The 21760-nt window shown below is 39.7% G+C and overlaps 3 protein-coding genes across 9 annotated transcripts; 1 reads left to right on the top strand and 2 right to left on the bottom strand.

Moving 5' to 3' along the window:
* Nucleotides 1-108: 108 nt before the first annotated feature.
* On the bottom strand, nt 109-6749 carry pick1 (protein interacting with prkca 1). Of its 3 annotated transcripts, none has more exons than XM_061846989.1 (13): nt 6653-6749; nt 6186-6255; nt 5167-5278; nt 4896-5024; nt 4103-4169; nt 3917-4006; nt 3786-3839; nt 3516-3578; nt 3309-3442; nt 2322-2414; nt 2176-2226; nt 1944-2088; nt 109-1089 (listed from the first exon to the last, which is right to left on the bottom strand). In XM_061846989.1, the coding sequence occupies exons 2-13, from the start codon at nt 6224-6226 to the stop codon at nt 824-826; spliced, it is 1245 nt and encodes a 414-aa protein (XP_061702973.1). In that variant the 5' UTR covers nt 6227-6255; nt 6653-6749; the 3' UTR covers nt 109-823. The 3 variants fall into 3 exon arrangements, with proteins under 3 accessions (XP_061702973.1, XP_061702974.1, XP_061702972.1); XM_061846990.1 differs by having other exon boundaries at nt 6186-6280; nt 6572-6725; XM_061846988.1 differs by having other exon boundaries at nt 6572-6725.
* Nucleotides 6750-7888: 1139 nt separating this feature from the next.
* LOC133514940 (galectin-2-like) lies at nt 7889-8721 on the top strand. The gene is made up of 4 exons (XM_061847060.1): nt 7889-7951; nt 8082-8161; nt 8324-8495; nt 8575-8721. Exons 1-4 carry the CDS (start codon nt 7943-7945, stop codon nt 8719-8721), a joined length of 408 nt encoding a protein of 135 aa, XP_061703044.1. The 5' UTR covers nt 7889-7942.
* Nucleotides 8722-9319: 598 nt separating this feature from the next.
* Nucleotides 9320-21760, bottom strand: cdc42ep1b (CDC42 effector protein (Rho GTPase binding) 1b). 5 transcript variants are annotated; one of them, XM_061846190.1, is made up of 5 exons: nt 21625-21760; nt 14703-14881; nt 14433-14618; nt 12615-13146; nt 9320-10249 (listed from the first exon to the last, which is right to left on the bottom strand). In XM_061846190.1, the coding sequence occupies exons 4-5, from the start codon at nt 13060-13062 to the stop codon at nt 9648-9650; spliced, it is 1050 nt and encodes a 349-aa protein (XP_061702174.1). In that variant the 5' UTR covers nt 13063-13146; nt 14433-14618; nt 14703-14881; nt 21625-21760; the 3' UTR covers nt 9320-9647. The 5 variants fall into 5 exon arrangements, with proteins under 5 accessions (XP_061702174.1, XP_061702173.1, XP_061702172.1 ...); XM_061846189.1 differs by having other exon boundaries at nt 12615-13968; nt 14844-14881; XM_061846188.1 differs by having other exon boundaries at nt 14844-14881.

The following is a 21760-nucleotide window of genomic DNA, read 5'->3' as shown; positions in this document are numbered from 1 at the left end:
ATTCCCCAGGAACAGGATCCTCATACCCTGATTTATTACTTATTTTCATATAATATTTTAAGGCAGGAGGACAACAAGAACAAAAAAAAAAAAAAACAGTGTTCAAGGTTAAAATGCAGCAATATTTCCCTTTGTTATTTACAAGTAGAGTTTGCATTTTATGCACAAGCATCCAATATCTTTTCCAATCTTACACTTAAACTGAAGTTTTTTTTTTAAATAAAGAGGAAGTTCGTATTACAAGTAGTGTACAGTGACAGAACGATCAGCTTTAAAGACTTTGGTTGTGAAGCTTTACATGAGATCCCTTTGTCATGCAGCTTAAAATGTGCCTGAAAACATTTTAAAACAATTAAAAATGAGAGGTATAACAGCTATGGCACCACCTTTGTCGGTCTAACTTTGAAGTAAATAAAAAAAAAAAAACAATCACAACCACTAGTGAACTGATACGGAGTACACAGCGGAGTCCAGATCTGCCACATTTCCACAAGAATAAATTAGAAGGCACAACTCAAATCAGAGGAGTCCTACTCTATAGCAGCCAAAACCTTTAACATTCATACTCTTGTCTTTTCTGCCAAAGTCAAAATCATGCAGAAACAAACTGATGGATGGGACAAAAATTAAAGAAAAATATTCCAAAAAGAAGATTAAAAGAGAACATGAAGGACACCAGCATTATTTTTCAGTAGTCTTCACCCATCTCAGGTCTGGATCGCTCTAGTGAAAATCAGTATGTTAAAACGACATGATAGCAACAAGGAACCGAGTCAGATGGACAAAATTCTTCATGTCCAACACGTAGTGACCTTTCATTCATTCATTCGTCATCAATTAACTTCTCGCTTCCGTTCTCCGCCTGGATGCCCTCACAGGTTCCTCCTTCCTCCGCTCTTCCCCCGCAATCCTGCACTTCCTCCTCCTCATCAGTGTAGGCAAACGACTGGCCGCTGTAGTTGATGGTGGTGCGGGAGAGGTCCACCTCGATGGGGAACACGTCAGCGTCCTTGAGCACGGCGTAGCACTCGTCGTAGTAACGGGACATGCCTGACACGAAGCGCTGGAGCTGGAAAACTATGTCCTGGACTGGACGGGACAAAGAGAAGAGGGAGAATTCAGCCACATGTTGGTGGAATCAAATTTTTGTTGACAAAAAAAAAAAAAAGAGATCATGATTGACTGTCCCCATCGGACATTAGCATCATTTATAGGAAGGATATTTACAGTATATGGTAAACTGGACACGAAAAAGCTAAACTTTGTCATCCAAAAATTTAAATTGTCACAGATGTTTTTCAAGTTTTATAATTACAGTCGTTATATCTTATTTATAATTTCAAAACTGATTTAAACTGAAGTTTAATCTGGATTTAGAGACGTTATGGAGAGTCCTTGTGGGATGAGCAGTAAGCCATTCATTTTTAAGGGTATTGCAGTGAGATGTATTTGAAATCATACTAAACTGTTTTGGCATCAAAAGGGGTGTAAATTCTTGTTTTTATGATATATTCAGCATCAGTTTGTCGCTATCCCCACAATGAGATGGGAGTATACACTAGTGATGAATAACAAATGTAATCATGGAATGATTGCTGTGTATTCATATGTTACTGAGTACAACAACAAAAAAAAAAAAAAACATTGTGACTAGCTTAATAAGGACTATTTAAACTGTTGACTATGTTTGAGGTAGGGAGCATAGTTCCCTTTTTAACTAAATCAGGGGATGACGTGTCAGGCAAAACTATCTGCCTGGGATAAGAGAAGACGGAGCACAGTCAATGTTTAATGAAGACAGTTGATGGGACTTGCATAATTTCATACACGACTGAGCGACGACTCGGTAAACTGCCTTTGCTGACTGTTGTATGTGTAAAAAAAAATTTTTTTCCATCCATTAACAGGAGGGGAAATAAGAAAAAATAAAAACTCCAACAAACCGTGTTTCTGATCCAGAAGTTCTATCTTCTCCAGTACGTCTTTCCTCATCTTAGCGAAGCGAGCGCGAGCCTCCTGCCGACACCTCAGAACTAAACGGTACTCGTAGTTCCCGGTACATACGCGATACAGAGGTTCTCCCATAGCCTGATGAACAGGAATGACCAGACTCCCAATCAGTATGGTTCACTTCTCAATTTGTCATTTGATTTTATTACAGCAAGAACAACTCACTATGCTGCTATATTCTTCATCATCCATTTCCTTCACTTTTAAGCAGTATGACTGCAAGACAATAATATTTGTTGTTTCATATGTCAACTGATCACAGCCTGCTCTTAAAATGTAACAATTGGAAAAGAAGAGTGTGGTCCACTTACCAAATATTCAAACTTCACATCCAGATATTTGCGAATAGTGAGCTTTGTGTCTGGTATGGCTTTATGAAGGTAGGTGTTCAAATCGTGCAGCATCTGCACAGAAAAATGCCATCGTTGGTACAACGCTGTCACAATTTCAGACATGATATGAAAAATACAGCTAACAGCCACATATTTGCGATTCTGCGTTAGCAAGTTTGCAGATTCAGTGAAAACCTATTGTTTGTTTGCTGAATTTGTTGTCTATTTACTGAGGCAAAAACAAACATTACTCTAGTGGTGTTGTTACATGAATCGATAGCGCTTTTGTTCTGTATTTGCGATGTCCTGTTTGATTGCAGGTGATTGAATGCACCTCATCCATCAAATGAATGTTGGAAAACATTCATCTTCCTTTACCAGTGCAGCCATTGTATTTGACTTCTACATTACAGTTTGCATGCATTCACTATCTATCTTTTTTTTTTTTTTTACTTTAACAGTTTAATGCTCAGGTGTCAAACTCAAGGCACGGGGGCCCACCGCATGATTTTATGTGGCCCGCAAAGGCAAATCATGTATAACAACTTCCATGATTTTTGTGATAATCGGTAAAAATTTCAAACTGTTGTATCATAAATGATAAAGTTTAGATAGTTACCAAACATGAACAATAGTTGAAATACCCATAACCCTTGATTTCTGATTCCAAAACTAGTTCATAAATTTCATGTGTAAATATGATGAGGCAAAAGATTTTCATGGATTCACAGTTACAACGGCCCTCTGAAGGAAATTGTAACTACAATGTGGCCTCCGACAAAAATGAGTTTGACACCCCTGGTTTAATGACTTATTACCATTTGTGTAAAGTGCTAATGCACATATATTTTTTTTGCCAATTGGTGATGTTGCGTCAGTTTGTGCTAGACTGTTATTTAGGTTACCTCGCCACATACGGAAATAAGCGCAGTAGTTTAATCAGAATATGAATTAAAATGCACTCACGGGCTTGATGGTCTTTAGTAACTGAATGCCGTACTTCTCGATGCTGCGGTGAGCATCGGCAAACTTGACAAATGCTTCGCTGGCCGCAGCTTGGGGCTCTCTCACTCCGATGACGGAAAACACGTCACCAAATGCTGTGAGTCAAATTGATCAATGCATTAGACAAAGTACATGCTAAATTGGGGAATTCTCAACTCCAGTCTTCACCTCTGTGGGTTTGTGAAAGCTCAAAAAAGGCTCTGAGTAGTCGCTTGGTGTGCTCCATCAGACCTGCAAGAAAGCAGAAAGGACAAAAGAAAGCGCACATTTAAACACAAAATGTTTCTTTTATTCAGACGTTTAGCATTTTGTAGTTAAACGTTATAGAGTGTTATAGAACACATGCTCATTGTGATAAAACCCTCCACAATCAGAGTACGTGACCAAAAATGCAAGTAACGTCATAAGAAAAGAATATAGTTCTGATTGATTCTTTACCTTTGTAAAGCTCTGTCGTTTTCTCTAGTTCTTCTAGTCTTTTTACAAGTCCGTCTGCACATTAAATGATGATGTTACGATTAGTAAATGAACGAAATGACCTTCAGTGTCGAGTTTATCGATTGTCTTACCGTTGCATAAAATAGCTCGACTGAGCCCGAGAGCGTCTGCAGTGCCAGAGCTCATATTCTCTACGAGCCGATGTTTGACTTTCTTCAGCACTGAAATGATGACATAAAAATGGCGGTCCAAGTTAACATGGGGGAATAAAAACACAAAGATGAAAAAAAGCATGGGTGTGTCACTGTGTGGCAAACCTATATCCAGAGATTTTCCCTGTTTTGGATCTGCTTGCAATTTGTTGTAATGGATTACTGCTTCTCCCTGAAAAATCAGAGAACAACAAATTAAATAATATCAATGGCCCTTCACTTGATGCGTTTATGGTATCAGCATGATTAGGAAAAGGTGGTAAGTGATCAAGGTTTCTGATTGAAAAAAAAAAAAAAAAAAGTAATTGCTGACCACAACTGTTTATGATCCTCAACTTAGCACGCATGTTTCTATCCTCTCACAACTTTCTCTTGTACGTCAGTCGTCTTTTCTATCGAGACTCCGAGTAAACGAGAGAATAGTTGTAAATCATTCTACTGTTAACGTCACGATACAGTAATGAAACGAAAATAAATATTTGCATTGAATGGGCAACAAGAGATAAATGTAATCCTTTGATTCACACACTAAAGCCGTCATTATCCCCGTGTGCAGGAAGTCATGAAATTCCCTGGTCACTGACAATGGATGGTAAAAACAACACAGCAACTGGGCACATATAATGTGCTGAGATGCTCTACACTGCTTAACAAACCAGTCAATCGGATCTGTTGTTGCTTCACAGTCGAAGCTGGACTACGAACAGTAAGTCATCTTTTATTTTCTATTTATTATATAAGTTGGGAATTTCGTACAATGGCCTTCTTTGCAATACTACCTAAAATTCAATCAACTCACTGTATCAAAAACCACACATTTGATACCATTATCAATGTTATACAATAAAAACTTTTCAAATAATAATAATTAACAGGGGAGTGCCATAGTGTAGTATACCTGTACACCTTGAATCATCTTGGCCACTTCTACTTTTGTCTTTCCTTTTACTGGTTTGCCATTCACACCAGTGATTTCATCACCTGCTGCAAGCATCCCTTCCAGGGCTGCCGGTGTGTTGTCAAACACCTGATAAGTCAGAGGTAATATTTATAGCAAGCTACCGACACAACACGGAATCGTAGCACTTCCTATCAAGATTTTTAAAAAAATAATTGCAATACATGTAATATTTGCCAGACATAACAGTACTTTCCTGAATTGCACCTACCTGAACAATATAGAGACATGGACAGTATTGTGCCCCGCCACCAATGCTGATCCCAATCAGGTTATTTTTATCTTTTTTCAGAGACACAGTCCCAGGTACTGTTGGGATCCCTCTGTAGTAGAGTGAATGTAATACTCTGAATGCAATACTTCAAATACTGTACAGTAGTTCAAAAAGAATCACAGCACATTAACTGCCAAGAAACATATACGATCTGTCACTACAGATGGTCCTGTGGAATGAATTTGAAATCATGGGAATTGATGCCCTAAAATGGATTAGTAATGTATTATGTATGGCGGCACGGTGGATCAGCTGGTTAAGCATCGGCCACACAGTTCTGAGGACCCGGGTTCAATCCCAGCCCCGCCTGTGTGGAGTTGGCATGTTCTCTTCGTGCCTGTGTGGGTTTTCTCCGGGCACTCCAGTTTACTCCCACATCCTAAAAACATGCAACATTAATTGGACACTCTAAAGTGCCCCTAAGTGTGATTGTGAGTGTAGCTGTTTGTCTTTGTATGTGCCCTGCGATTGGCTGGTAACCGGTTCAGGGTGTACCCTGGCTCCTCCCCGATGACAAGTGGGATAGGCTCCAGCACACCCCGCGACTCTCGTGAGGATAAGCGGCAAAGAAAATGGATGTATTATGTATTTTTGCAAGTCAGTGTAAAAACTGGGCCGAGAACTGCCCAACACATTATTATATGTTGGAAAGACACTGGTAACCCATTAGCTTTGAATAAAAATTATTGATCATCGTGATCAGTTAAATGTTTGGTGAGAACAAAATTTTAAAAATCATGAAATGTAACTCACAGCCACGTTTAAAAGATTAATATTAGAAGAAAAATCACTGAGTGTAAAATAATATTTCAACAAAAGAGTACAACTTCACGCGATGTCGCTTTGAGGAAATATAATATGAATTAACCGTGGGGGAAAATACTTTGAAAATGCAAAATTGTGCGCGAGTATATATTAAATGTAATGTTAGAGAACAGAATAAATGGTGAACTCACAATTTATCCTCCTCTAATTCAAAGTCCATGTCTGTAAACATAGCAGTCTCACACCTGCCCTTGGAAAAACCTGTTATGCATTATGACAACAAACACTGGAGAGTTGAAAACATTAAAAAGCTCATTTTAACACACAACTAACACTTTGCGGCTGAGAAAGCTACTTAAATCCGTTTTATAATCGATAATACTACTGCAAATGTATCACCACAGCTGCTCAATAGGATACAGATAAGAGACTATATAAAAATGAAATGACAACATAGCAAATAGGTGTGTTGCATTCGGGAGGATGACGTAGTCAAGTGCTAACCGTGGCTAATTAGCTGCTAGCAATTACTTCACACGACAGAGGAACATTTCGTGTTCTCAGGAAAACAACAAACCTTTGGCGGTATTAGCAGTAGTTCCTCAAACACAAACAAATCTACCATTACTTGCCACGCATATATGGAAACATGTCGTACACTATATTGTTCGATTTTGTTGGAAATATATCCATCTGTCTCGAGGCAGCGACACTCGTTGCCTATTGACGTCATTTCCGACACGTCGAGGAAGTCAGTCACGGATATTTAATAATTCTTCCGCGTCCTCATTCTGAAAAAAATAAAACGTCTTCATAATGTTATAGTGATTGGATGTAGATTAATCCAAATATTGATATTATATATTATATATTATATTTCATACAAAAAACAGCAAAGCATAAAAATATTTTCACGATCACGCGTTGTTGTTGCTGTATATGTTTGACCGCTAGAGAGAAGTAAAAGGTGACAAGTGAAATATGGCAAATATGACATAGGACATTGAGATCACTTGTCCTCAAACTTTAGTACCACCTCCAATGAATGAATGAATGAATAAATAAATAAATAGTTGACATTCCAAGTACAACCATAATGACAAATATTAAAATCGAGTAACATAGTAACCTAATAGGCCTAATGTAAATTTTCCATCAAAAACCAAAGATATTTTATTCTTAAAAGGTCCGTATTACAATCCACTGTAACATTATGTATAGTTCGCAGGATAACACTCTTAAAAAAAAAAAAGCTACTAAAGTAATGGCTCACTTCGAATGCACATCAAATAAGTGAAATAAAAATTGTACTTGAAAAGATTTTTCAAGAAAACAGTTTTTAAAGTGAAGTGAAGTGCACTTGAAAGTTACAAATCATATTGTATTTGACAACACTACCCAATGCGGTGCCCCAGCCGAAATTTTATAAAGCACCCCCATCACCAGTAATTTGTTTGTTACTGCAAATGGCTGGCTCATGAATTGTTCCATAAATCTCAAATATTGAGTATTTTTTCTTTTACGAGCAAAAAACATTCTGCTAATTATACCGTTTAATTTCGTTTGATTGAACTAATGGTAGTTACTGTATATTTTTATATTTCAAACATTTCCCATATACCTGTATGACAGCAATAAACCATTTAGTGTGCTGATTAAATTAACATGCATACTGCAGACAGTCTGGTGCCAAAATAATTAAGCAATGTCCTCCTGATCTTTGTTTAACCTCCTCTTTCCTAACCCTTTGCGAACCTTGAAATATTTGCATTGAAACCCATGATTGATCGGGAGGACACGATCATTGTTTTGGGCTTATTGTGGAATTGTGCACGTGCTTCGCATAGTAAACAAAAGTGAAACTCCACAGTCAGGCTTTTGTCTTCCAGGAGAGAAGAAGCGTCCTTCCTTTCTCAGTACCACAGAGGCATCTTAACCAACACCCATAATGAGCATGGTGAGTTTATTTGGTGCTCTTTCTTTTTTTTTTTCTTTTTTTCAACATGAATAGATTTAATAGTAGGGGAGCATAACAGAAACAATTAAAAAATGAATTGAATTAAATTCATTCTCTATCTTGTTTCCAGAAACTTGAAATGAGCAATATGAATCTAAAAGTTGGGGATCAGCTGAAGATCAAGGGAGAAATTTTGCATGATGCTCAAAGGTAAGATCCACAGTAACATTTATGTTGGTATAATAAACTTTGTATACCGTAGTACTGCATCAGTCTTATAATGCTCATTGATACTTTGGATTTATTAAATGTCGACGCACTGATGTGCAGTGTTTGTATTCCTTTCCTTTTTTTTTTTTTTTTTTTTTTCAGATTTCAGATTGACCTCGGGTATGATTCCGAAGACCTGGCTTTGCATTTCAACCCGCGTTTCCACGATGATACAGACGGAGCAGTTATTGTGTGCAACTCAAAGATTGCCGGTTGCTGGGGTGACGAGAAGAGGGAAACACACAACCCCCTGCACAGGGGCACGCATGTAAAGGTGAGGTCATGTGACATTGCCGCCGGAACGCTTTCATGCCGGGAATGGGTTGACGTGAAAATTCTGTTTTCCTTTCCAGATTGTGTTGAAGTTAAGTGGTGACATGTTTGAAGTACAACTTCCTGATGGCCGTGAAATCCAGTTTCCCAACCGTGTCGACACAGCTGTCATCAACTATGTCAGAATCACTGGAGACTTTAACATTACTTGCGTGAAGATCTCCTAAGATATAAAATGCATACATTGAACAGTATGTGACTTATCTGCAGCATAATTTCGCTTTGTTTACCAACTCAACAGTAGATGCCAAGCCAAAAATCTCCCTCTTGAGATCCGCTTTCTGCATTCTATGCTTTTGACGTGCCATTCAATTCATGCCAAGCTCAAAGCACCAATCTTGTTGGCATTAAAGTATAAGTTGCACTTTGCATCTTGTATGTCTGTATTATTAGAGATGTTTATTAAAGATGTTTATAGCACACCTACTCATAATTAATCAAGCACAACTGTGAATTGGGTTCTGCTGATTGCCTTTTACCGTGTAGCACTCAACACAGCAAGGTGCTATTGTTTTTGCACCTTTCTTAAAGCACAATACTTGATAGTCCAAACAAGTCTTCCTGACTATTACTATACTATCTGCTAAACTGCTGTTCTTCTGGCGAAATATAAACGGGTTGCAATGGAAAAGTTAACATACATACATGATTATTAACCCAATGCTGTCAGAGTAAATTACGTCAGTGTACGGGAAAAGCGGAAAGGAAAAGAAGAAGAATAGTAAACCAGTAAGCAAACATTTTTCAAGAAAGTTTATTCAGCCAACATCTGTTTGGAACATGTTATTATTTGTGTTTTCTTTTGTTAAAACAGCAAACATATCTACAAAATATCTATGCTAACAATTTTCACAGGAGGACTGACTTCAAATAATGTAATCAGGTTTAACCTCAACGTTTACTTTTCTTAAAATATGCAAAGTGAAAATTTTGACTCCTTTATAAATCCTTTACATTAATAAGACTAAATATTTAAACCAGGTATTTCAAGATGCAATTATGTAACTATTACAACAACTTAAATAAACTGTAAAAAAACAAAAAAAAGATCGTGGCAGCGAGATTATTGCAGAGCAGAATTGATTGTTCTCGTCTAAACTTTGATTTCTTCTTCCTCTTCGGAGAAGGGGTATGATGTTTTGGAAAGAGGGGGACTCATCCTTTTGACGGACCCTCCGCCGTAATGTCGAGACAGGACATCAGCTGCCTTCTGGAAGCGCTCCGACTCCATGGCAGGTTCTTGTTTTGGAGGAGACCTTGCAGGAGATTTGGAGGATTCTACGACTGTCCCCCTGTCCTCTTCTGTCCAGCTGCTGCTACACGAGTCCTCCTTACCGTTCACGTTCCTCCTCGACGACCCGCTGCGCAAAGAGGAGTTGGTGGAACTCACAGCAGGGCTCACAAATGTCTCTGTTAGAGAGCGCTCATCCTCCTCCTCATCATCGTCATCGCCTTTCTCTTCCTCCTCGGCTGCGGCGACTCGGCCGGGAACCTGGAGGAAGGTAGGGTTGTCAAAAAAGCCCAGAACCTCACTCAACAGGGATGGGCCGAGGTCTAAAGTGAACGAGGTGAGGGAGTCTGAACGGGCCACGGCCTTTCCGTGACGTTCTCGTCGAGACACTCTGTGTTCTCCATCTAGAAAGGGTCTGTCAAGGCGAGAGAAGCGTGGCAAGGTGACAAATCCAGACTGGATACCTGCATACCCACAGAGAAAACACGTTTAGATGTTAACGTACATGGAAACATATCAAAACTCCAAAGAGAAATCAATCCTGACTCGTAAGTTGAATCAAAAAGTGATTTTTTTGTTAAAACAATGACTCAGTAACTGATTATTGTGTGGTTTCTACTTTTGACACATTCATTTACAAACTGTCGTCACTGTAAACGATGCATGGCTTGAGTCAAGTGTTACAAATATAAAGACTTGATTGGTGGTCATCATATTGTAAACAAAATTTTATGTGGAGATGGAATTTGATGCAATTAACAATACAGTGCAGTAAGGTAAAATAAGAGCAAGTACGAGGAATAGCGGTATATTTATCACAAGAGAATTTATTGTCTAGAATGAGCATGCATCTATTGTTGTAAATTAACAAAACAAATGAGTCATTAAAATAAAAATAAAATGTTTGACTGAGTAATTTATCTATTTTTTTTGTTAGAGCATACGAGAATACTTTACCATACATGTCCATTTTCTTTTTTCTACTGTTGATCTCCTAGTTTACTTCCAGAAAGTCATTTTATATAGAAACACAAAGAGAATTCCTGATAAATAGCCACTCATAGTTGTTCAAATTTCATCATCATCGTTCAGTTGACTAACACTTAATGCCAGGAATTAGCTGGAGAAAATTCATCAGAAGTGGTCGATAATTCCTGGGAAAGAAAGCGAGGTTCCATTTCCCAGCGCTTCGGCAGTGACAGCTCTGATCGGTTAATGCAAAAATTAAAAAGTGCGGTCCAGATTGCAGACAGTCACACACAAAAAAGTGAAAAGCAATGAGCATAACGTATATTTCTTTGTCCTGTACCGTGCCATTGTGTGTTTATAGAAAAAACTGTACAGGTGTTCCCTCAGTGATTTGAGGTGAGTCAGAAGAAGAAGGCTGTCTTTTTTGCTGTTGTCCTGGAGGACTGTGGGAATGATAATGAAATGAAGCCAGCTCACTGCGGGTCTGTGTTTATGTGTCGTGTGCTGACATTTATTGTTCTGTTTTATTCCGCAGCGCTGTTTGCTCTGCCAGAGAGTGAATAGAGAGAGCAGCAACTGATCCATACTCATTTACAGTATTGTACTGTACAGGGGATATTTCAATTTACAGTATCGGCATTCAACATCGCTTTGCTCTGCCAAAGAGCCTATAAGTAGTTCAGAGGTTTTATGTTTAGTTTACTTGAAATATATGTACAGTATTTAAATGTTTTACATAATTGCTGCGAATAGCTTACACTATCAAGAAATGTATTATTGTGGTTGAAGTTTGCACAGTGGAGAGCTGGACTACAATATACCAGGAAGGTGTTGTGTTTACCTCGTATACTTGAATGAGAGAAACAAAATGCTTATGATAAATCAGTTTCATCCTTGTAAAAGCGTAATGTAATTTTTGTTCTAATGGTAGGTACTTGGCGGCACAGTGGATCAGCCGGAAAGCATTGGCCTCACAGTTCTGAGGTCCCGGGTTCAATCCGGGACCCGCCTGTGTGGAGTTTGCATGTTCTCCCTGTGCCTGCGTGGGTTTTCTCCAGGCACTCTGATTTCCTCCCACATCTCAAAAACATGCAACATTAATTGGACTCTCTAAATTGCCCATAAATGTGATTTTGAGTGCGACTGTTTCTCTCGATGTGCCCTATGATTGGCTGGCAACCAGTTCAGGGTGTACTCTCCCTCCTGCCTGCTGACAGCTGGAATACGCTCCAGCACTCCCCACGACCCTTGTGAGGATAAGCAGATAAGAAAATGGATGGATGGTAGATACTTTGATACAAATGTTGAATTGGACCTAATTTAGTTATGCAAGTGTATCAAATATGGTGAACAGCAGGTTGAATGTTTTTTAACATTTCCTCAGTTCAGTATATAGGTGGTATCTTGACGTATGAGTGCTGAATTTTCTCATTTATCAAATCAAATTTAAAACAAAATGAAGCAAAATATCACTAGTATAATCTAAAAAAAAATGTAAAGAAAAGATGGCAGTACACCTAGCTCTCCTGGCACCTATGTGAAGGCATTACATTATTCTGACTTAATTGCCCCCAATTCTTTTTACTTCTCTGTAGTGACAATGTATCTGAAGGTGACTCATAACTCAAATGTGGCCTTCCATTAAAAGGCAAAAACTGGACCAAACAATGGCTTGTGTCTCCAAGAACTCATCAGTTGAGTAACTTCTAAATCAAAGGTACATGTGAAATGAAACATGGCAGCTTGGCAACCAAAAGTTAAATATTGGTCTTTTGTTTCTTAACTAAGCTGGTCATTCTGAATAAATGCTTCAAAGAAACACCCTCCCTCAGAACTGGGAGAGCCACTTCATGATCTCACCATATGTGCAGATGGCACTATCAGTTGAGCTGATGGAGCTCGGGAGCATCACCCTCTGCAGGCACCCATTGGGAGAATCACTGTTGAGTTGAGGCAAGGAGACGGCATTCTTGATGATGGGCGAGATGTCTGGCGGCGGGGATGAAAGGTCCCGAAGTTCTCCCCGTGGCCCAGAATTCTTTCGTATGTGCCTGAAGGTGCGTGTGAAGAAGCCCATAGACTTGGAGCTGTTTGCCGAGTCGGGGCTCCCTGGCTCCCTGACGCCTCCATAGTTGCTAAGGAACGAAGTGTCGCCAAAGACGTCTCCGCCACGGCCGACGTGCATCGTGTGCCGGAAGTCGCCCATCGGTGGGCTGATCATGTCAACGGAGAGTTCGCTCTTAAAACGTCGTCTGTCTTGGGAGCCAGACACAAGGCCCTTAATCCCTGGAAGTCTTCCAATACTCATAGCTGTAAATTTCTCTTAAATTTGTAGACAAAAGTCCCAGGTCTGACTATAGAGGAGTTATGTTTGAATTCCAGATTTGCGCCACTGTGAAAAAAAGAGAAAAATAAAATGAAAAATGTGTAAAAGAGACAGACAAATATAGCAGGCCTTTAGTATCAGTGATTTTTTTAGCACACATTATTGAAAACATCCTATTTTCACAATGATGATATTAATCAAAGAGGACTCCAACAATGACTTATTTATTCCTAATTTTACTTATCCATTTTCACCCATCTTTGTGAACGTGCACACAAGGTGAATAGAGTGTTTAAAAAAATTAAACAAATTGCATTGCCATCGTCGTCGCATTTTGGTGAATCGGCCTGTTAAAGTTCAATTTTATCCAGTTATACAATTACATAATTAATATTCTCTGCCTGCTGAGCTGATTGTTTGTGTTTCATGTGTATAAACAATGAAAGTTAATGGAAGGCATGTATTGTGGCTGCATTTGTTATTTAATTAAAAAAAAAGATTATTGCTTTAATGTGATATTGTTGGGCATTATTTGATAATAAATAATACAAGTGACTGAAATGAGTTTCCTCCGCAGAGTGTCCTTAGAGAAGCTCGGTCATCCGTGAGGGGCTCAGTGTCGAGGCCCTACTTCTCCGCATTTAGAGGAGCCACATGAGGTGGCTGGGGCATCTGATTCGGATGCTTCCTGGACACCTCCCTGGTGAGGTGTTCCGGGTATATCCCACTGGAAAGAGACCCTGAGGACAACCCAGGACACGCTGTAGAGACTATGTCTCTCGCCTGGCTTAGGAACGCCTTGGGATCTCTCCAGAAGAGCTGGAAAAAGTGGCTGGGGAAAGGGAAGTCTGGGTATCCCTGCTGAAGCTACTTCCCCCGCGACCTGACCTGGAAAAGCGGTAGTTAATGGATGGATGGATGGATAAATAATAATTGAGCTGCTCAGTAATTGAGTAGTCCCCCCCTAAATACTTACTTTTGAACATGTAATTATCCGGAGGACTGATATTACATTTACATGAGTCACCAACAAAGCTGATTCTGATTATTCGAAAGTAAAAGTACTTGTACTTCATTCCGAATTTTAGTGACTCTCACCACCATGGCTGCCATCTTTGCACTAATCACCTCAACAGGACTTTGGGGGAAGACGTAACAACAACAACAACAACAAAACACAAGAACTATCTACTGGTTATCATACTGTATGCGCAGATTTACGTATTCTCTGCTCCATCTACGCATAAAAGAGGCCACATTGATCTGGTAATCTGACTCTTTCGTATTCTACCATGTTTTGAAAAAAGTTCTTCTCAAAGCAAGGCCCTGTTGCCTGAAGTCATGTTGCTTACTGGCAGTGGGTCCTTTGTGTTGAAAAGATCTTCACTTCCTTGGAGAATCTGCTGTGAGTCATTCAGCTTCCAGCAGGGTGGATCAAGCGTCATGCATCATCTGCGACTGAAGAAATATGTCCATTTGTGGCACCATCATGTCACCGAGTCACTCTGTCTTCTTTCCCTTCAGACGGGAACAGCAGACTTTTGAGAAGAAGAAAAAAAAAGTCAGCAGGGGTTGATTTAACTGTGGAAAAAGACATGGAAGAAAAGCGGCAGTCCTGTAACTGTTTTGTCTGAGTCTCCCTGGCAGAACGATAAGGCTTCTTTAGGATTGTCCGTGCGTCAGATTAGCTCTTAATCCCTTCTGTCTACCACCCCCCAGCTGTGACTCCCTCACTTGCTCTCTGCCGTCTTCAATCCACTTACTTCCCTGATGGTTTCCAGGTAAAGGGGGTTCCTCTTTCCTTCATTCAGCCAACAAATGGAACAGAAACAGAAAGAACTGAATTAGAAACTAATAGAAAACACACACATATGTTAAGAATATGTTCAAGATCTTTGCTGGGAATGTTTTCTCCCATCCTACTGCACAAACATTCAACATGTGTCAAGTATTTGTTTGTACTTTCCCGCTCCCATGATGAGAAAAGTTTCCACATGAGAGTATTAGTTTAAATGCTTTCAACTTTTTTTTTTCTGGTCAGTACAGTACTTTTGGGGAAAAGACTAATAAACAGTAGTGTCATTTCTAGTTTTTTTAGAAAATTGTATGCTTGTTTTACCTTATCATTTTAAAATAAATAAAATAAAAAAACAGACAAGCAATGACACTATCTGTATGCTTGAAACCACACAATGTCGGTCTATTTCACTCCATTCTCATACAATCCACCCCCTAAGGATCATTGAATTTCAATTGGACTAAACATCAACAGCTATGTACATTATGTTACCAAGCTGTAAAGGTCAAGAATCTAGAGTGCAGTTTCAGTTAAGTATAACTAAATGTGTCTTTCAGACACTTTTAGTAGACGACTTAGTGTACAATTAGGTCCAAGAGTTATGAATAATGACATTTTGCTTTAGATTACACACCCCACCAGATGAGACCAACGTCATCTTGTATCAGAATGATGGAAAGAAAGTATTAAGAAGGAATGGACCAGCTCACCAGCTAAAGCATACCAAAGGATCGTTAATGGAAACAACTCAGTGCTGCTTACTGATGATCTGATTGCTAACAGAAGTGAGAAGTTGTCTGGATTTTATTTGCTTACATTCAGCCAACTGCTACAGAACTGAGGGGACAGTGCTCCACAGGGCAGATGAATACGGACAATAAACAGACTTTCTCAAGGCAACGAATGGAATGCTGCCTGTATTAATCAAGGGCCACGCTAGTGGCCGAGCGATCTCAAGACACTGAACACAAACGAGAAAGCAGTAAGACCTACAAACAAACAGCAAATGAGGATGGCTGTGAAAGCCTGGTAGAACTTCTGGCAAACGCAGAAGGTAGTCATGTATATTGTCTCCGGTCCCTGATTCCAAGGATTTTCATGAAAATTTGAAAATGATTGATACTAAGGATCACCCTTGCAGTGTTTACCTGAGCGTGAGCGGCGTTTCTTTGTGGATACACAAGAGTTGTAAACCCCAATCACGTGACTGCCCCAGGTATTGGATTTATGCCACATGGAGTTGAAGTCAGTTGCTGGCGGTTCAAGCCGTGATTTAACACCATGAGCAGGTGCCACTCTTACTGGGCACTTGCTTGGACCATGGATTAGCGTTAAATCTTCAACTAATCCCTCATTTTTTAGCAGTTCCAATTTCTGAAAGGGAAATTGTTGATTGATCTGAAGCAATTCTGAGAAATATGTTATAGATGTGTCAGGGTGAAACATAAGGATTTATACAGATGAGAGGTTAAATGGAAGCTCGCTGTTGCCTGCATGGCTACCTCTGATCCATGTGAGATTAAGGCCAGTATGGCATGCGGCGGGAGAAGGCAGCTAAACATAGGTAGAGAAAAACAGAAGAGTCTGGATAAAAAAATATAATCAGAGGACCTCTGTTCTGAATTTAACATCACTTATAAGGTGCTTAACACACTCACACCAGCAACAACAAACCTGTACAATCTAATGAGATTTAATACATGAGTTGGGTGTAGTTTGACGAAGGAAAATCACTCAGTAGAGTGCAGACTTTAACCAATGAATTTTAAACATGTCTATCTGACATGTTTATGATAACAACAATGAAAATCATCCAATGCCATACAGTTACACACCAGCTCTGTTGTATGTACTGTATATGTTGATCATTGCTCTACAGTGGGAGTGGAGGACAAACTAGTTGATTCTGCTTTTTTATTCAAATCCAGTTGATTGAAATTGTCACAGATCCAAAGCCATACAAATTCAACCACAAATGAAACCTAAAAACATAGTTTCGGCTCAATGTTTTTGTAAAACGCATAACTGTGGTAGATTCTGATTTTTGTGCAACCACAAAAATCACTCCACATTTGCCAATTTAGCTGACCGGTCTGCGCCAAGATGGTTGTTCCAACACAGCAGAGGGAATGTTTTTGGAGACAATTTGGCGCCAGAAAGTCACTCCAAACTTACACTTGCTCAGACCAGGGCTAAATCTTGGCGCTAAGTAGACCCGTGGTCCAATGCAATTTTAGTGGATTTGATCTGGCCGCAGGCAGACACATATTTGAGATGCCAGCTGTTATCACCACCTCATTATGTATTTAATAAGTGTACGCGCTCACATTGTCTGCCGCCATAGCACGGCCAGAGCAGTGACAATACTCCACTCACGCATGACTTGCTGCGATTCTCACCATTCTCTTACACACAGAGAATGCTGCCATGTCTTTGTTGAGACTGTCAGTTGTGCCACATTTAAAGGGAATGAGAGGAGCCAGTTTGATTGAACGCAACTGAAGTCAGTTATCAACACTCCCACCCACTCTCAGTGCCACATGCCTGTGCTCATCTACAAAATGACAAACACCAGTCTGACCTGCCTCTGGTGTAGAGATATACCACCTGTAGATTCTACGCCCTTCATGACAATAGAGCCCTTTGGGTTGGATTTGTGATACAGTAATAGAATTTGTGATGTAGCTCTTGCATTGTGTCTCATAATGAGCTCTAATGAGGCTCTCATTAGATGGCTGAGGACAATGAATGCACATTTATGTTGAGAAAAACAAGATCCCCAGAAGAAAACAACAAAACCAATATATTTATTCTCTAAAAGAAATCCCACTCTCAGATGCTTTATTTCACCCACATGTTGTCAAATACCGTAGCTGCCATGTTTCCTGCTTATATTGTGAGCAAATTGTTTTCTTGCATGTAAGGGACAGTGACTCAGAAAATTGGCCTCATGGGAAAACAATGCCATGTTCAAAGTGCAATTAATCCTTCATTTATAATTGCAGACCCCCATTAACGAGCTTGTTTTGCATAAACTACATGAACAGTTGCACAAGCTAAGTACGCCGGATACCATCTATTAAGGCCATCAGATAAAGCATCCGGGGAGGCTCAGAAGAAACATCGACCTTGAAAGTAGTGGAACAGTCAGAAATGGATTGTAAGAGCCACATAGATCAGGGAAATTAACAATTGACAACAACAACAAAAATGGTGATTTGTAAAGAAAGACCATAACACAACTTTTAATAACAGCAACATCCCCAAGAGAGCAGTAGTGAACGTATCGCAAACTATTCTTTACAGAAGACTTGATTATCACAGTTTGGGATTGCTTTGCTTCTCAAGCTTGTGAAGCAAATGAACTGAGAAGTCAACTGATACACTTTGACTGCCAGTTTAAAGAAATATGCAACCAAACTGATTGGGAAATCTTCACCTAATGCCGCAGCGAAATGAGGCAAAACATAAAGGAATTCAAACATTCAAGAAGTGGAAGGTTCTAGATTTTCCGGGTTAGACTCTTGACTTCAACCCAATTGAGCACGTACACAGGACACTGAAGAGAGTAATCTCCCAAACCCAAAATCAATTTAAAAAGGCTGAAGTGAATGCCTGAAAAAGAATCACAAAAGAAGAAATTTGTCATTTGATGTCAAACTGAATCATTTGCAATAAAGAGGAAGAACAAAGCGTAAAAGTCCTGGTTGCGTTGGAGACGAGTGTTTTTCTCGTTCAGCTCTGTTTGCTTTTTCAAGTTTCCCCCCTCACACGTGCAAGAACAGTTCACTAAAGTCTCCTTCCGTGTCCAATGTGTCACACTCCCCATTCCAAACACATTTACTGTTTCAATCGAACACGTGGTACCCTGGTGCTGCAAAGTGGAGGATAAAATGACTTTAGAGCAAAAGTTTAGTCCCATTGGCTCAGACATCAAATACATCGCTGTTGTGTCCCTGCACTGGACCAGAAGGCCACTGGACCTTTTACAGTGCAGCACCAGCTAGATGTGGTTGAGGTCAGAACACCCTGATCATTATGCATGGATCCAAAATATAACAAGCACGCATTTTACAAGGAAAGACGTGGCAAAACATTTCCTGGCCTACTAAATCTTCATGGCTCTCTTTATAGCAACAACTATCAAATGTAACATTCTCAAAGTCACTGCAGTAGCATGAATATAGACTTCAGTGAACACCCATTTATTGTGGTGGATATGTTCCAGGCCCACCTGCAATAGGTGAAAATCCGCAGTCTAGAAAGACCAGATAAAATGTTTTTTAAAAACATTCTACCCCTCCCCACAGGCTTTCAACATCTTCAACACAGTTGAACTTAAAGGGGGAATCCAGTGTTTGGCATGAACAATGTATCCAATAGGTCATGTAATATGTACTCCATTTTGACAATGTGATGTTAAATCCTCTCTCATTTAATAGTGTTTTGAGAAGATTTTTATCGACAATTACGAATTTTCAGGGGCGCTGCCATTTTCGGGAATCACATGACTTACGTGCGCGGATGTGATGTGTAAGGTGCCTCACCAGGGGCTTGATTACATTGTGCCCAGCGTTGATTTCTTGGATTTATCCTCATCTGATGAAGAAATAGCAGTATCGGTTGATCGGGAAGGTGGAGGAGTACTTCCATACAGATTTGAACCTGTGGCTGTAAATAACGTTGAATATTCAGATGGTTCTTCAGGTGGAATGACTCCGGAGTCTGACCACTTGGAGACGTACGTGCGGGACGTAAGTGTGTAAACAAAGGCCCTGGAGCTCCGGGCCGGCAGCCGTGGATGGTTCTTCGAACGGGAATGTCGCAGAGTCTGACGACCGAGCTCCGACGGCTGGCTGCGAACTTCAAGCCCAAGCTCAGCTAACGGCCTCTGCCGGACGAGTGAGCCGAGCTTCGGCCTCCGTCTGCTGTTTCTTCATCAGATAAGGATAAATCCGAGAAATCAGAGCTGGGCATAAATGCTGTCCCATGTAATCAAGCATTTGGTGCGGCCCCTTACACATCACATCCGTGCACGTAAGTCTTGTGACTCGCGAAAATGGCAGCGCCCCTGAAAATTTGTAATTGTGGATAAAAATCTTCTCAAAACACTATTAAATGAGAGAGGATTTAAAATCACATTGTCTAAATAGAGTACATATTGCATGACCTATTGAATACTTTGTTCATGCCAAGCACTGGATTTCCCCTTAAAATAACACATCGCGAACACATTTGCATAAAATATATAGAAACATATTTATTATAGTGTGTGTATTAGATGCATGTATCTATAAGAGGTGGGGCCAAGTTGAGTGGACATGAAATCAAATCAGTGTGTGAGGACATTGGAGTGAGCTGTGGCTAAAAGCAGCGGCTGCTTGAGTCTGATTACACATTTGTTGTTGTTCTCTCGGCATTCAATAAATAGCTCATGGCTCTCCACAAAATGTGAATCACACAATAAGGATTTGAGTCATCACTTAATTGTGCACATTCTAATACAGTATTTACCAACCTTCTGCATTTGCCTTTAACATTAATGCATTGTTGAACAAAATAAGTATTAGATAAAGTCAAATGTACAAGTCCTCAACTCCTGAGGATAGCGGAATTTTTTTTTTTTTTCTGGATTGGCAGCCAAATTGAATAGTTTAGACAAAGTTTTACACAACTGTTTGTGAATAAACAATGAAACTGAAGACAAAAAGGGTCAGTCAAAAAACAACAACTTGATATACAATTATGTTAATGTGTCACATTGTCCAGCAATAAGACATTTTAAAAAATACAACTAAATGCATAACAGTAGGAGGTCCTCCAATCAATCTTTATAATCTGTTTAATCTTCACCATCACTCAATCGTTTCGTAAAGGCTTCTTTTTATAACACAGGACCTTTGTCAATAGAACTGAGGGTGAACAAGGTCAACTTCGAACACTTTTCGCATTTCTATAGCATGGCCGAACAAAGCACGTTAAAGGAAATGCTTCCCCAAATGTCCACCAAGCATCAATAAATAGCGAGGTGTAGTTCATGAAACCGCAAAGTGGCTGTGTCGAGGAATGTGGCTGTCAGACTTAGTGGCGTAATTGATGCCCATGCACTTACCAACCTGTAGTGCTGTAATTAACTCAGTTTAGCTTAAGTTTAAGGTATTTATTCGTGACATACAACATTATTTTTACTTCCCTGCAGACGACGAGAACAGACGTTTTCCCAAACTGGAGATTACATCAGGCCTCAACTATGATAGGGAACATCTACAAGCTCCAGATCCAGAAAAAGTTGCACATAGTTGAATATGAACACGACAGGGGTCAGTTCATTTTCATTGGTTCTGCCAAACATTGGTTCGAACTGCCGCTATGGGAACAAGTGACAGTTTTTCCATGCGGAGGAATACCGTAACCCCTGCCCTTTTGCACCTGCATGCCGAATTGGCAATAATCTTGCAGAACTTTGCATGGATTCAAGTGTTTCACAATGGTGTGCAGGGTACACCAGGGTGCTTTGTAGTACGTATTCATATGCGCAGAGAAAAGACAAACATACAAAACAACGGGCAAACATACATTAAGTGATGTCAAGTTCAACAACAGACCTCAACCCTTGTTTCTTTATTCACTGAAGTATAATATATAATTGTAGCTCCATGTTTACTCAATGTTAATCTTCCATCAGGAATTGTTACTAAATGATGCTGAAAACATTTTGCATGCATTGCTTTCTTCAATTGTCTTACCTTAAATTATGCATTAAATCCTTGACAAAGAGGATATATTTCTTCTAGTTTCACTCGTCTTTGGCAGTTTGTCTATATTCCCGCATGGACATAAAGTTTGCATCAGTGCAGGGCAGCTGCATCTCGGCAATGCTGG

This window comes from Syngnathoides biaculeatus, chromosome 16 (genome assembly GCF_019802595.1).
Source record: "Syngnathoides biaculeatus isolate LvHL_M chromosome 16, ASM1980259v1, whole genome shotgun sequence".
In the NCBI taxonomy this organism is placed as follows: domain Eukaryota; kingdom Metazoa; phylum Chordata; class Actinopteri; order Syngnathiformes; family Syngnathidae; genus Syngnathoides; species Syngnathoides biaculeatus.
This window is presented reverse-complemented; position numbering and strand designations above follow the sequence as displayed.

Excerpts from the sequence above, each read along its gene's own strand:
- LOC133514940 (XM_061847060.1), top strand. Across the intron at positions 8,162-8,323 it reads ATTTTGCATGATGCTCAAAG|ATTTCAGATTGACCTCGGGT; the intron begins GTAAGATCCACA and ends TTTTTTTTTCAG. Across the intron at positions 8,496-8,574 it reads ACAGGGGCACGCATGTAAAG|ATTGTGTTGAAGTTAAGTGG; the intron begins GTGAGGTCATGT and ends TTTCCTTTCCAG.
- cdc42ep1b (XM_061846190.1), bottom strand. The coding sequence starts at position 13,062 with ATGAGTATTGGAAGACTTCCAGGGATTAAGGGCCTTGTGTCTGGCTCC. Across the intron at positions 10,250-12,614 it reads TAGTGCCATCTGCACATATG|GTATCCAGTCTGGATTTGTC; the intron begins GTGAGATCATGA and ends GTGGGTATGCAG.
- pick1 (XM_061846989.1), bottom strand. The coding sequence starts at position 6,226 with ATGTTTACAGACATGGACTTTGAATTAGAGGAGGATAAATT. Across the intron at positions 4,007-4,102 it reads GGGAAAATCTCTGGATATAG|TGCTGAAGAAAGTCAAACAT; the intron begins GTTTGCCACACA and ends TCATCATTTCAG. Across the intron at positions 1,090-1,943 it reads ACTTCTGGATCAGAAACACG|TCCAGGACATAGTTTTCCAG; the intron begins GTTTGTTGGAGT and ends TGTCCCGTCCAG.